The sequence below is a fragment of the Colletotrichum fioriniae genome (assembly GCF_027942845.1).
Source record: "Colletotrichum fioriniae strain IMI 355084 chromosome Unknown scaffold_2, whole genome shotgun sequence".
NCBI lineage: Eukaryota > Fungi > Ascomycota > Sordariomycetes > Glomerellales > Glomerellaceae > Colletotrichum > Colletotrichum fioriniae.
Genome location: NW_027076838.1, coordinates 1,653,253 through 1,668,024, shown reverse-complemented (window position 1 = coordinate 1,668,024; position 14,772 = coordinate 1,653,253). Strand labels below are relative to the sequence as shown.

The window sequence follows — 14,772 nt, the reverse complement described above, 5'->3', positions numbered from 1 at the left end:
TATTTTTCTCAAAAAAAATAGTTCTCCGAGTGGGAAAACAAAAAGACCAATTGACCCTCTTCCACGTAATGGAGTCAATAAAAAAAAACCCCCTGGGCAAAATGGAGTGCCAGAAGGGTCCAATGTGATGATGGAGATTTATAAAGGAATCCTCAGCACCAATCTTCGCGTGTGCGACGTGGGTTTATTTCCTGGGGTGTCTGCCAGCGTTGCCTCGTTTTAATTGACTTTCCTTGCCTTTTATATAATACTCATTTGAGGCACAACTTGAGATCTGCCCTGACTATGAGAGGCGGCGGCGGATTTGTCGTTGCCGTCATCGGCGGCATCGCCGCACTGTCGCACGGAGTGGGAGCCGCATATGTCTGGCCTTCCAAGTACGACGAGATTGAGGATATTCTCTCGTTGCAGACGGGATACCGCAGCAGGGGTTTCGTCGAAGGTTCGTGATCTATGCCCCCTCCCCCCAGAGGTCCGCATCTCTTTGCCAGCCCCCCTCCCCAAACGTTCCATCTCACAAACAAAACCTTCCAGGCGTGACTCCTTGCTCCTTTGGCGGGAACATCGCCGGTCGCCAGTTCGCCGCCGAGTGGATCCGCACCGCCTTTCACGACGTAGCCACCACCGACGCCGCGGCGGGGACAGGCGGCCTAGACGGCTCCATCTGGTTCGAGGTCGGCCGCGCCGAGAACGGCGGCGCTGCCTTCAACAACACTTTCAACTTCTTCAGCAACCTCTACTCGATCCGCGCCTCCGCCGCGGACCTGCTCGCCATGAGCGTCGTCGTCGCCAACGCAGGCTGCGGCGGCGCGAGGATGCCCTTCCGCGCAGGGCGTGTCGACGCTGCGGTTGCAGGCCCCGCGGGCGTGCCAGAGCCGCAGACGCCGCTCAACACGACGCTGGCGACGTTTGCGAAAGCCGGCTTCAGCCAGACCGAGATGATTTCGCTCGTGGCGTGCGGGCATACCCTCGGCGGCGTGCATAGCCGGAATAACCCGCACATCACAGGCCTCGACCCGAGCCCGGACACGGTGACCAAGTTTGATAGTACGTTTGACGACTTTGATAACCGGATCGCGACCGAGTACGTGCGGGGCAACACGTCGAACCCGTTGGTCGTCGGGCGGAACGAGACGCTCAACTCGGACAAGCATATCTTCTCGTCGGACGGGAACAAAACGATCAGGGACCTGGGGTGTACCAAGAACGGCTTCAGGACGGCGTGCGCCGATGTCTTTACGCGCATGATTGATACCGTGCCCGCAACGGTGCAGTTGACAGAGCCCGTCGAGCCCGTCAATATCAAGCCCTACGTCACGCTGGCCCTGAGCAGCAACGGGAGCCTTGCGTTCAGCGGCTGGGTGCGCGTGAGGACGACGGAAGGGACGGGGCGAGACACGGGCGATTTGGCCGTCCACCTGAGCTTTGCAGACCGAAAGGGCGAGGGTTCCGTTGTCGTCCCCGCGACGCTCGACGAAGGGGGCGTCACGTACGGCCTCTGGGGCGAGACGTTCGCCTGGTACCAATTCGAGACGGCCATCAGCGCAGCGAGCGGTATAAGCAGCTTTCTTGTCCACCTGACGGCGCCCTCCAGCAACGCCACATCCGTGTACAAGAACGACGGTAGCGGGTTCCCGCTAGACGACGCGCTGCTCTACCAAGCATCCTCCTCTTGCGTCAGCCGGACGAGCGTGAACAACGAGCGCACCTTCACCGTCACGGCAGCGGTGCTGAAGGAGCGCGCGGCGGATGTGGTGACGATGGATGTTGTGCGTCTTGTGCGGCGTTCCGAGGCGATCCACAGGAGGCTCGACGTCGAGAGCGTCGAACTCGCGGCGACGGGCGAGGAGGATAGCGGGTATGCACTTTTCCAGGCGCAGGTGCAGCTTGCGACGAGCGGCTGGAGCACCAGCTTCGATCTTATTTTGGGAGGGGAGAAGGAGGTTCGGGTCGACTTCTTGAAGACACAAGCTTGTCCGCGTGTATGATGTTTAGGTGACTCTGACCCCTGTTTCTGTAATGATAATTTGCAGGATTGCTCTGAGAGACCATACCAGAGCTTATGGCGATGACGGATCAACTAACCCCAGGTGATGCTGGAGTTTACCAAGATAAAAACTGTTTGGCATTATTGCGCCCGTTGCTGCAGAGTTGAACGTAGAGACCGTCCAGCAACTCATCCGAAGGCTTCTGCTCAAACTGGGTCATCCTAGATCACCAACGTCTGTCTTTAATGACGTATATCGTCTTCGAGGGGGTCATATGGAAGGAAGAGGGACAATATGCCATGCGAACCGCGAGACTGATGCTACTGAGCATATGGTGCCATGATATTGCGATAATGCGTGCGAAGTCTTGGTGCTGCTCAGCTACGGCATTCCTCATTAGAATCAAAGAGAACGCCTTGTGAAAGCCATCACAAATAGGGAAGAGATGAAGTGATGTCCGAGCATTGTGAAGAAAGGTACTATCAGTCCGCAGCAAAACCATATGACCAGCATCATCATATGGTATGATCATTTAGGGGCAGCTTTTTACCACCCATCTCAAGAGTAGAATGGAGGCTTCTTCACTTGTAGTAGCTCGAACGAAGACCACTTGTCTAGCTCGAATACATATGCCAAGTCGCACGATATGCTTGTGTTTGATACTCGCATTCCCCAGAAGTCACTTGCCGCGGGGAGGGTCAGAGCTGTGACGCAGGGGAAGACTCCCTGGTGCCTTTTGCCGATTGTCCATGAGCAAACCGCATGATGAGACGGCAAAAGTTGCCGTTCTCACAGCCAACCAGAATGATCACACTGAGAAGTAGGGGACGCTGTTATCAATCGAGCCACAGCGTTGGGATAGCTGCATCGATAGGCGAGCTGTTTCTCCTGTTTGATCCGGAAGTTTTGGAAGCAGACGCACTCAATCCGTGACTAGGGGTTAAGCAGTCGACGGTCGGCTCCGGTTTGCAGGCAGACCTTTTGCGCGGGGCCTCGCCGATCAGAAGGAGGAGAGCCAGGGTCAGGCAGGGTAAGAACCCAATAGAACTGGCCAGTCTAGTCAAAAAGCCCTCAGCGTCCAGTCTTGGTCCTGCGGGAAAAAAGACGGTGCTAGTGACTAAGACTTTCCAGAAAGAAACCTGGGGACGACCAGGTTGGCGGTACCCTCGGGGTCTGCTGTTCATGGCATTGGTGAGTGGGGTCAGATCGGAAAATCTGGAGAGCAGCCGCGTGGTGTTGCGTTAAGGTCGACCGGGTTGGTCGATAGTTGTGCGAAAAAAAGCCATCAGGATGAGGCACATTGGATACGGCAGTTGGAAGAGCAAATGGTTTAGGCCCAAGCCACGCCATACCATGCCACTGCCATACGAGGGCGTAGCTGTGCCGCGGATGTTATGCAAAGGGAAGGCATCATAGCCATGAAGTCTCGTAGGATTCTGCCATGGTGTTGTGAAGACGGGCGCAGCGGTGCGTGTATTGGGCCGCAGGGTTCTGCTTAGAACTTGTTGGAAGGGATGTGAAAAGTAGGGGGCCTCTGGAAGTTGCAGAAAGCCGGTGTCAGAAGTTGAAAAAAGAAACGAATAGGGCTCCGTCAGGGACAGTGACAGTGACATGTCAGATGCTGGCTGCGCTGCTACACTGGACTGCGTGTATGATGTATCCGTTCGCACCTCGTCATGTCAGAGACGAGCATTGGCGTAACATGGGGAAGGGGCCGACGGGAGTAGAAGACAATGCCATGCCCGGCATCGGGGGTTTCCACGTTTCCAACCTCCGTACTTGGTACCCGCCGGCGGAGCTAATCCCGGAGGAGGATGGTCCAACGTTGGAATGTTTCCGCAGTCTGCTGGTGGTGCAGTGATTATGGGACAGATATGAACGCGAGGGTGACAGATGTCGACGTTTGCAAAGTCTGGAGTAATTTGCTCGTGATGGTGTCGTTCATGTACTGCGTAGCTTAAGGTGTTCAGAGGTCGCAACTCTATCGAAAGAACCCACTTGGGCGCCGAGAGTTCAAGCTGCCAAGGTGCATAGGCGGACCTCAGCGGACTGAAGACTCCATCGAAAGAGATGGGACGGTACTCCGTAGGCCGGATGAGGTTGAATGATTTGTGAGCAGCGATGTATCCCTATCCATATCTTGCATGACAGTAGTCATAGTGCCGTAGAAAGAGAGGGTCTGGGTTGGATTGGGAGCTTGAGGTGGGAAGAGAGGTGAAGTGAAAGTGAACTTTGAAGTGGTGATGCTAAAAACACCGGGCGGGTGTTGCTGGAAACGAGGCTAAAGTCAAAAAGTGGCCTCATAAACGGTCGCGGCTTCCCCCCGCCATGGCGTGAACGCAGTCATCCGTCAGCCTTTACTGCGGTACCTTAGGTCTAACCCGTGGATTCTGGAAGGTGTGAACCAGGCACGCCAGGCTTGCCAGGCGCAGACGTAGGTAAAGGAAGGAGCACTGAACGCACCTGCCACGTTCTGGAGCCCACCGAAACGGGACTAGCGCCCAACCAGCTGGACCCTGCTGTCCCTTCCGGAGGGGGGTCGGCCAATGGGAAGAGGCTGAAAGTATGGCAGGCATGGGTAAATAATCCGTGGTGGTCTGATTCTCACTCGATTCCTGCCGCTCTCCAAAAGCTCATCATGCCACTTTCTGAAATCGTTTGAAGCATCTGCGAAGCAATCTCCAATTCTGTCGAACCACCCAGCTATCAGTCTGCAGGCCCCTCCCCTCTTTTTTTTTTTTTTCTTTCCCACTCTCTCGGTCTTGTACGGACTCGTGGGTTGTTTTTTCCCTCTCTTCCCTTCTTTCCCTTCTCTGATCTTCTCACCGTCTTGTCTGCCCTCTCTGCGCTCTCTCCCCATTCCCGTGTGTGCTTGTCCCGTCTACTGCTGCAGCCCTGGTCCAGCAACATCCGTCATTGGCCTTGCTGCTAGTTCGCTGCAACTTGCAACCCACCTCACCACACCCACTATTCTAGTCCTTGGTCTCTAATCCGCCCTGGTCTGGCTGCATACTCAGCGACCCTGCCGTATCTCATATTATTATTATATCTCGAATACCACCTCCTGGGACCCAACAATTTTCCCTACGTCGCACACAAGACAAAGACCCCTCGGACGACGAGACACCACACTACACCTCTTGACGGCTGGAGCCCGTACGAATACATCTCGTTTCCCTTTTCGCTTCGCTTCGAGCTCCACGCCTACTTCAGTCTGTGCCTTTGAGCGCCAGTGTGGTGTATCTCAAGCCCGCGCATTACATCCTTGACCCCACGTTCGAAAGTCTTCAACCGCAAGCCGTGCGAGCGCGGCCAGCCAGCCTGAACACCTACACCTACCTCCCAATAGTCATCGTTCGACCCCGTTGGCAATTGGTCCTCTACCATAGCCAGCTAGCTAGTCACTTACTTTGCAAACCACCCAGTATCACGTACCGACGACCAATTACCTCGATTCGGTAGTCCTGTGAGACTGTGACATCACAACACGCCTCTCGACTATGGCACCTGGTGTACTTAACTCGGACGGTTCAATGGAGGACCAAAACGGACAGACTGCCCCGACGAATGGGCTGGCCGGCACCGCCGCTGGCCGTCTTCATGCTATCGATCCCACCGTAGACACACTCACCCTCCTGCGCAGCTTGCCTGAGCCTCCTATAGAGGCCCAGGTGTGCGTGGTTGGTGCTGGCCCCGCTGGTTTGATGCTGGCTGCCAATCTCGGGCGCTTTGGAATCAAGGTCGAGCTTATTGACGACAGAGCTGACCAGACGCCTGTTGGAAGGTAGACAATCCATACACACATACCTATCATGCCTCTGTAAGCTAATACCCGAAATAGAGCAGACGGACTGCAGCCCAAGACGATCGAGACTTTCCGTCAAATGCGCCTCGCCGACCCTCTGCTCCTCCGCGGTGTTCGTGTCTACGATATTTCCTTCTGGCGAAGCACTGCCGATGAGCCGCTGCACAGATTGGGCCGTGAAGTACACTACCCTCCCGTCATCGACGTCCTCGATCCCTACATTTTGCTCGTTCACCAGGGTATGGTTGAGGGCCTCTTTATCGATGACTTGAAGAAGCGCGGGGTCGAGGTACGGAGGAATACCGCATTCGAGTCCTACAGCGTCCCGGAGAACAAGGCAGGGCCCCTACAGGTCAACTGTCGCACAAACGTAACCCAAGACCGGCGGACAATTCTGACACAGTACTTGGTTGGATGTGAGTGAACTACTACAAAACCGCTGCGCTGTGAGAGACATATACTGACCAGGAAAAGGTGACGGTGCCCACTCCAAAGTACGAAAGAGCATTCCTGATGCACGAGCTATTGGCCTTTCGCAACCAGCAATCTGGGGTGTTCTCGATGGCGAACTTATCACCGATTTCCCAGACATTTGGTCCAAGACACTAGTATACTCTCAAGAATACGGCTCTATTCTGATTATCCCGAGAGAGAGAAATATGACCCGTTTCTACATTGAGCTTAAGGCAAACCCCAAGGCCGACAAGCGAGAGCTTGGCCAGGAATTCGTCATGGCTCGAGCGAAGAAGATCATGGCGCCTTTCGAGGTCGACTGGAAGTATATTGAGTGGTTCGGACGTTACCAAATTGGTCAGAGAGTGGCCAGTCGGTTCACCGACCCCCATCTGAGGGCGTTCCTCGCTGGTGATGCCAGTCACACGCACTCCCCGAAGTCTGCTCAGGGCATGAACACCTCTATGCATGACTCGTGGAACATTGCGTGGAAGCTTAACCTGAGCATTCGAGGACTCGCGAAGCAATGCCTGCTCGAGAGTTACGAAGAAGAGCGGAGAAAGATCGCTGTTGACCTGGTCAACTTCGACTACGAGCATGCCAATCAGATTGCGGGAGGTGACGCGGTAGCACTGTCAGAAAACTTCAAGACGAATGTCCGTTTCATTTCTGGCATTGGCGCTGAGTACTCTGAGAGCCCCCTGAACAGGCCTGACTCTCAAGGCCTCATCATGGGAGATGCCAGACCTGGCTGCTTGCTTCCCCCGGCCAAGGTCACCAGATACATCGACTCAAATCCTGTGGATATTCAGCTCGATATCCCGATGCTCGGACAGTTCCGCATTTACCTTTTGATGTGGGACATCCAGGCGTCGAGCCCTTTCCTGGAGACCTTCTGCCAATCCATCGCCTCAGCCAATTCTTTCATCAGCAAGCTCTCAGCTTCGGCCAGTGCTTCTGATGCTGCGCAGCCCAGACTGCCGTCGTCTGAAGACATCTACTACCGGCCCGAGAGATACACGGCCGTCAGCCATCTCTTCACATTTGCCTTGATTAGTGAGTATTGATCGCCAAGAATTCTGTTTAATTACTAACACTAGCCACAGCTACAATGCCCAAAGATGATGTGGAGATTTCGGACCTGCCTGCCCTGCTGCAGGACAGCCGCTGGACCTTCTACCTGGACGATATTCCAGAACAGGATACGCGTGGCCAGCTCTGCACCAACAAGTGGCTTGGTAGCCTCGGTCCCGGTGAGGTTTCCATTGTCAACGTACGACCTGACGGCTATGTGGGCTCCGTAGGCCGATGGGATTCCAGCATGGACGACGCCGGTGAGGAGGCTGCCCGCTGGCTAGACGAATACTACGGCGGTTTCCTCCAACTGCCTGGCGGCGCATCGCCCACCCCTACCGCAACCCCCATGGCAGTTTAGACACAGATTCTCTTAATTTCGAGTCCGATTCAGGGACATCCACTCGGGCGTATTTGTACCATACAAATCCCACTTCACACGACAAACGCGAACACATAATCCACAGCCTGAAAGACATCAGGCATGCAAGGAAAGACGCAGACATGAAATCATCACTTTCTCTCTTCTAACTTATCCGGCAGGTGTTGGGGAGTGTGGCGGCGGTACGGTTGTTATCACGGCATTTTCAGGAGCTAAAGGGGACAGTCACTAAGTACGCTCTGTTGCAAAGCAGAGGTACTTGGATCTCAATTTTGTTTTTTTTCCCCCCACCATAGCTGAGCTTTTCTGGGATGAGATTTACCACATGAGGCAGACACATGTCAATAGATGGAATATTTCATTGCAGATCTCCTGCTTTAGGACAACTCCCCCGGTCAAATTAAGCTCCACGAGCCCACGTATGCGGTGGGCTAGGACAATAATCGCGAGAACATGACACCACGTCAGGGAGGGTTCATGCGAGCTGTCATCTCCTATTTCCCCATGCACCCACCCACCTTGACAGCTCTTCCGTCCCTTCACAAGTCTCAACCCTAAGCAGTGAGCATCCAGGATCTTGTTCCCTCCGAAGGAACCGGCCGGTCTGCCGCTGCCCTGCCCGTGGCCTACGTGCTTAAAAGAGGGGAGTAAGTAGCTTGTACGGCACAGGCCCAGGGAGGGAGGAGGGACTGTCACCGCCCACGGCGGCATGCCGTTGGCCATCAATGAGGGTGCAGCGGGGTTCCGGGACGTGAGCATGAGTCGATTCCGATAGGGCTGGCGTGAGGTTATCGTCTGATGTGATGGGATCCAGGTATCCCGTACCATATGCCCATGACGCGATGTACCTACCTTAGAGATGGTGCGCTAGAGGGGCTCAGTCACTCCGAGAGGGACTTCCTGATCTGTTCCACGTGTCGTCTGCTAGCTGGTAGGCCTCGGCTTGGAGTCTTCCCCCGCTGCCTAGTTGCGTGCTTCTTATCGATTCGTTTTCCCGTTTCAAATTTTGCGGTTTGCCCGTTTTTATTTATCTTGGTTCTTGAGGTCGTGGAAGTGGACGTTTGTGGGGAACTTTTGAGCGTAATATGCTCGTGATGGAGTGCACTGGGTCAGCGCGGTAGGCCGGTTGGGTAAGTCTTCCGTGCCGACGACGTCCGTGGTCCGGGTGACTCCACTGCATTGAGTCGGCTCCGGTGGGATGACGACCGGAGCCCCCGCCGTGCCGGTTTTACGGAGGGGTGTTAGCTGTCGGAGGAGGCTCGGGGGTTTAGGGACCTTCGGGGTTCGGTTTCCGACGTAACTTGCTGAATGAGATGCGTAACATGTGCTTCTACTTTTTTTTATTTTTTTTATTTTTTTTGAGGTATCGGGCAGCTATACCGCATAGCGATTTTATGTTGTTTGCCTGTAGGTATAAGTAGTTAAGACTTCCCAATGGTACATGGACTTTGGTTCTGAGTAGCCCTCAGCAGAGTCAACTGCCTACCTTGGATAGATCAGGAATAAACATTGAGATGTACATGTGTCTGAGACGGAATGGGAAAAAAGCTGATGTACGGGGGGGATGGGCTAAAAAGAAGACTCTACGCTTTCTCTGCAGGTTGCCCAATGGTTAGGCGAGCAGCCCTTCGGTGACGCCGTCCATAGTGAAGCGCTTTGCCCTATTTATAAAGCACTACTGGAGCTCTCAAGACTCTGCAGCGATCCCATATCATCATATAAAAATGATACGAAAGGTAAAACTCGATAGAGGTATCGGGACAGGGGGGAAATTGCTTGGCGTGAGACGGTTGAGACACAGTGTTGTTCCTAGCTTTGACTAAACTTTATTTGACTTTTCTGGGATACTAAAGAAATACCTAATAGCCAAATTAATGAGACGATTCACAGTTTTGAAAGATCAACTGGTGCCCCAAACTCTCACCATGGCCCATTGGCCGTTTAGCTGTACCGGTTTTTACGAGAACCACAAAGTAGAAAAACTTTTGGCGAGGACACAGAGAAATGAGATTGTAGAGACTGAAATGGTTCGTAGAGTAAGATGATTACGGCGTGTAATCTAACTAGGCTCAACTCAAAAGCCAACTCAAAGGCTTAAGCATCGTTTACGGGAAACCGCTCCTTTTGGGTACCTACCGTACCTACTTGTACCAACCACGCAACGGTCGAGGTTATTATGTATAAATTGGGCCACGATTGTAGCAAATAGAACTATTTTACTCCAGCTCCACTCACTAACTCATTCAAAGCATCATCCAATTTTCTCAACCTGACTCTACCCGCGTAACTACGCACGGCAGACTCACTTACAACTTCACCAAACGGCACCACATCGCCCACCATGCAGTTCTCCGTCTTCACCATCCTCCCCCTCCTCCTCTCTTCCGCCGCCGCGGCAGCCCTAGACACTGCAGAAGTCCGAGAAGCCCGTTCTCTCGACCAATCCTCCTCACCTAACAATGTCGGCGGTGGCCTGTTGCCCAAGAGAGTCGAGTGTGACTGTTGCAGAGCGCTGGGGCCCGGGTATTGCTGGCACCAGAAGGCGAATGGTGATAAATACGTGAGTTTTTCTCGTTGGTATATTTGCTTCTGCTTTTGAGTTTAGCTGCTTGGGAATGATGTATCGCTAATCGTTGGGTGTTGTAGTGTTCTGCTTGTATTGTAGATGTTTGTCAGAAGAGGTGTACGTGAGAGGTTCTGTGCGTGATGTGTAGCCGTGGAGGAAGGAATGGGGGGCGGGCGTGTTGTTAGTATGGCATTGATGATATTTAAAATATTAGACGAATAGCCATGCCGACATCTACTAGATATAACAAAAGCTAAAAAACAGTTCCACCCCTTCCCCCCGGTGCTGAATTGGGGGCTACATCTCTTGGTGCTCATGCTGGCATTCGAACTCGGGAACTCGTAGCCTATCGTCGAGTAGGCCGTGGGCGTAATTTCATTGTTGACCGCGAACCACTCCACCACCCAGCCAGTTTGTCCTGACCCCCCGACCTAGAGGGGCGCCTGCTGTTGCTGGTGACGGGAATGGACTCGAGGGGGGTAATATAGGCTTCTTCCTATGTGTATTCTACATATTCAGGGGGTGGAGAAGTTATCGGATGAAGGCTCGGTGAGGCAGGGGGACGGTCGGCGTTGTCAGAGTCTTTTCACGTGAGCAGAGCTGGCTGACAGATAAGAGCATCTGGAAAGTAGATTGAGTGTATTCATGGCGTTGGTACAAGTAAAGCATGTCAGTGCGATCTAGTCATCGATACATGTCTAGTTCTTATACAATTCTAGTCTCGTGCGATGCGGACTTGTTTACATCTAAAATACAATGGCTAGTACACGTTCCTCACGCATGGTCATCCTTGATGCCCCAGCTACCCACCAAAGCCATGGCCTTATCGTCGCCCTTGGCGAGACGGTCGTCCTGGAGGGTGTCCGCCAGACATTGCCACGGGTCCCGGCTGCCTCCCCACTTCAAGAGGTTCTCCTTGAGCCGCTCGCCGTTCTCCCGGTTGAGAGCCTTGCCGTCGGCGCCGGCGGAGAAGACGACGCGCCAGACCCGCTCGGCGAGGACGCGGTCAAAGACGTAGCTGTAGTAGGTGCTGCCGTACCCGTGCAGGTGGCCAAAGAAGCCCTGCCAGCACGTGCCGGCGGGGTCGGCGCCGCCTTGGGAGAACTGCTTCTGCAGGCCGTGGTAGACCTGCGTGGAGTTGAAGGACGGATCGGCGACCTCAGGGCTGTGGTATGACTGGTCGAGCAGGGAGAGGAGGATCTGGTTCTCCGTGTCGATGCCCTCGAAGCGCTTCGCTAGGCGGATCCGCTCGGCAACCATCTGGTACGGCAAGGGCTCGTCCGTCTTCCAGTGGCGGGCGAAGAGGCCCAGCACAGATGGGTCTGCGGCGAAGTGCTCCATCAGCGTGGACGGGAGCTCGGCAAAGTCGGTAGCACATCTCGTGCCGGACACGTTCTGGAGCTTGGTGCGAGCGAGGATGGAGTGGATCGCGTGGCCCATTTCGTGGAACAAAGTCTCGACCTGGTAGTATGACAGGAGCGCCGGGGCGGAGCTCTTCGCATCGTGCTTGGGGAAATCGCAGACCAGGGCAATGGTGGGCAGCTGCATCAGGACACCATCCTGTTGCAAGCTCTCCATGCCGTCGTTCGCGGCTTGCTCGGGTCTCTCAAACTTGGGCATGTCAGAGGTGGCGTTGTGGAGGTCTTCCGCAGCCTCTTGGACTTCGTAAGGGGCAATGGCTCGGGAACAGCGCACTGTGAAGTGAGCGGGGTTGGGCGACTTGTCCTCTCTGTAGAACAAGTCGCAGTACAGAACGGCGATGAGATCGCCTGTGTCCGTCACAACATCTAGACGCCGCACATCCTCGTGCCAAGTCTCGCCGGGCTGTGACTCCTTTGGCCTAAACTGGATACCGTAGAGACGAGTGAACAGTCTCGACATGCCCTGCATGACGGTACCGATGGAGAAGAAAGAAGGGAGGTGATCGGGATGACGGACCGGCAGACTCATCTCGGACCGCACGCCGTCCATGAGGAAATCCTTGTCCCACGGCTGGACTTGCGTAGCGGTGCTGTCTAGTCGGGTCTGCTTCAACTTCAAGAGGTCCGACATCTCCTCGCGAACAATAGGGGTATTGTACTTTTGCAGCGCATGAAGAAACTGCATCACAGCGCCAGGAGACTTTGCCATCATTCTGTCTTTCAGAGAAAGATGAGCGTAGCTCGAGAATCCCGCCAGATTCGCCAGCTCGGAGCGCAGCTTGAGCATCGTCTCGAGCAGACCAACTGTCTGCTTCGAAGCGGTGCGCATGGCGGTGTACACCTCCTTCCGCGTCCCCTCGTCCTTGACGCTCCGGAGCGCGGCCTGGGCTTCAGGGCCGGTGGTGGGGAGGCGCAACTTGCCCCTCATTGTGAGCGCTCGAGCGATCCCGGGGTATAAGCCGTAGAAGCTCGATGAAGGAAGCACAACCTCCCGTTTTGCAGGCTGCATGTCTGAGACGAACATGGATCCGACCTCGCTTATCTGCTGCGAGAGGTCGACGAAGCGATCCCGCTCCTGCTGTGGCAAGTCGACGGCCGACTTGGTGAAGTCCAGCTTGAGAATTTCTGCGACTGTCCTCTCCTCCTCTGACCATGCCGCGACTACTTCAGGCTGTTCCATAGCCTTGACCAATTGGTCACTCAGCCCGGTCATGGTGTTCAACTGGTTCATATACTGATAGACCAGCGACCAAGCTCCGGCTGCTGCTTGTTGGAATCTGGGGTCTGGGTGTGTCATTCTGACAAAGTCGGAGAGATCGAGGACTCGGCAGAGAAGGTCGCTTAGACGGTCAAGGTCCTTGACGACGGCCTGGTATTCGGACACACTCGACGCATGAAGGACTCGGTGGACAATCTTCTGCGCCTTGTCCAAGCTCTTGCGGGCAAATACGTAAAAGCCATTCGGGCTGGTGAGGTAACGGTTCTTGAAGAGACCAACACTAGGGCCAGCCGCCTTGAAGGCCTTGGATACTCGGTCGGGGGAGTCGAAGAGCTCGCGGAGAATCGCATCGTCGGTATTCCTTCCCGGAAGTGAGTGGTCGGCCGTGATGCTCGAGGGAGCGGCGCCGGACACTGCGGCTATCCACCGGCGTTGTTGGCCTCGGGAAGCTTGCCGAACGCATTGTGTGCAGACCCAGAGGCCGCGAGTTGAAGATTTGATCATTATGAGATATTCGTCGATGGCACCAACATAACTACCAGTCGGCCAGTCAGGGCGGAAATTCTAGTAAAACATGTAGCAAGAAAGATGAGGGTGGTTGTAAATGCGACCAAGGGCCGTGACCAAGGGAATGCTTCTGGATAGGGAGAATTAATGGGAATGAGATAAACCAATCGATAGGCCGTAGCCGGGATGGCATCCGGACTGACGGCGGGAGTAATTTTTTGTGCAAGGGTGTGCAGTGCTGCCAGTCATACCAGGCCAGCCAGTGCATAATCGAATTCCCGAGCTCCGGAAATAGCCGCACCAGCGTCCAGTGGGCCTGGCGTTAGGTGCTTGCAAGCACAAGCATCATTCCGTGACATCCAAATAATTCTCGCGAGACCAAGACCCAATTCCCTCAATCGACCAATTGAGCGGACCATGGCTGCTAGAGTGTTGCTACAACGGGTAAATTTTTCTTGCCAATCGACTGCTAATCGAAGTCACAACTAATATGAGATCCATAGCGCGCCGCGCCGTTAGCAGCGACGGTTATGCTGGGAGGATTCGCCCTGGCACCCCGAACTGCCTACGCTGAAGCTCCCGAGAGCAGCCACGTACGTCCGCAGTCGACTCGCCGCACCTAGATAGTAGCGTACCTAACAATTCTGCAGTCCAAGAAGCCCATCTACGACGACCCGGAGCTCCCCGCGACGAGCGGCACCCTCCCTCCTCCGATCCCCCGGGCCGAGCAGCCTCCCCAGGCCGAAGAACCCAAGTCGCGAGGACCTACCCCTACCGACCGCCTCGCCGTCCAGATCGGCAAGGCGCGCCTTGCCCTGTACCAGTACGCCGTCGGTGCCGAGGACGCCGTCAACCGGACGATGGACAAGGCCTTCAACCTAGAGCAGTCCTTCACGGGCACGATCGCATCCCTCGCCCCGCCCCGCGAGAGCGTCGAGAAGCTGATGCCCGGTGCCATCTACGTCCTGGTCGCCGCCATGGCCGGCAGCATCGTAACCCGCAACCGCAGCATCGTCCTACGCGCCACGGCGCCCCTGGCTTTCGGTATCACTGCGGGTTGGACCGTCCTGCCCATCACCATGGGCAACGTCTCCAACCTCACCTGGAAGTACGAGCAGCGTTTCCCCGTTATTGCGCAGGGCCACCTCAAGCTTCGCGAGAGCATCGAGAACAGCTGGAGGATGGCGAGGCTCCACAGCGAGATTGGTGTACGATATGTTGATGAGAAGGTCACGGATGCCCGGGAAACCGTCGAGGACTGGGTGAAGAAGGGCAAATAAAGGAAGCGTGGAACTGTACCATAGAAGCGAACAGAGTCGCTACCATCGGTTCCTTTTGTAATTGACATATTTCATCA

General features: G+C 55.0%; 4 protein-coding genes across 4 annotated transcripts; 3 read left to right on the top strand and 1 right to left on the bottom strand.

Annotated features, from left to right (window-relative positions):
* Positions 1–285: 285 nt before the first annotated feature.
* Positions 286–1,988, top strand: N0V96_002269 (uncharacterized protein; the record flags this gene model as incomplete). The annotated part of the gene is made up of 2 exons (XM_053187691.2): positions 286–442; positions 535–1,988. The coding sequence occupies 2 exons, from the start codon at positions 286–288 to the stop codon at positions 1,986–1,988; spliced, it is 1,611 nt and encodes a 536-aa protein (XP_053055195.2).
* Positions 1,989–5,488: 3,500 nt separating this feature from the next.
* Positions 5,489–7,681, top strand: N0V96_002268 (uncharacterized protein; the record flags this gene model as incomplete). The annotated part of the gene is made up of 4 exons (XM_053187692.2): positions 5,489–5,772; positions 5,830–6,209; positions 6,268–7,302; positions 7,353–7,681. The coding sequence occupies 4 exons, from the start codon at positions 5,489–5,491 to the stop codon at positions 7,679–7,681; spliced, it is 2,028 nt and encodes a 675-aa protein (XP_053055196.2).
* A 3,361-nt stretch (positions 7,682–11,042) lies between these two features.
* On the bottom strand, positions 11,043–13,412 carry OCT1 (Mitochondrial intermediate peptidase; the record flags this gene model as incomplete). The annotated part of the gene is made up of 1 exon (XM_053187693.2): positions 11,043–13,412. The coding sequence occupies one exon, from the start codon at positions 13,410–13,412 to the stop codon at positions 11,043–11,045; it is 2,370 nt and encodes a 789-aa protein (XP_053055197.2).
* Positions 13,413–13,832: 420 nt separating this feature from the next.
* N0V96_002266 (uncharacterized protein) lies at positions 13,833–14,695 on the top strand (the record flags this gene model as incomplete). The annotated part of the gene is made up of 3 exons (XM_053187694.2): positions 13,833–13,859; positions 13,919–14,008; positions 14,066–14,695. 3 exons carry the CDS (start codon positions 13,833–13,835, stop codon positions 14,693–14,695), a joined length of 747 nt encoding a protein of 248 aa, XP_053055198.2.
* Positions 14,696–14,772: the final 77 nt, after the last annotated feature.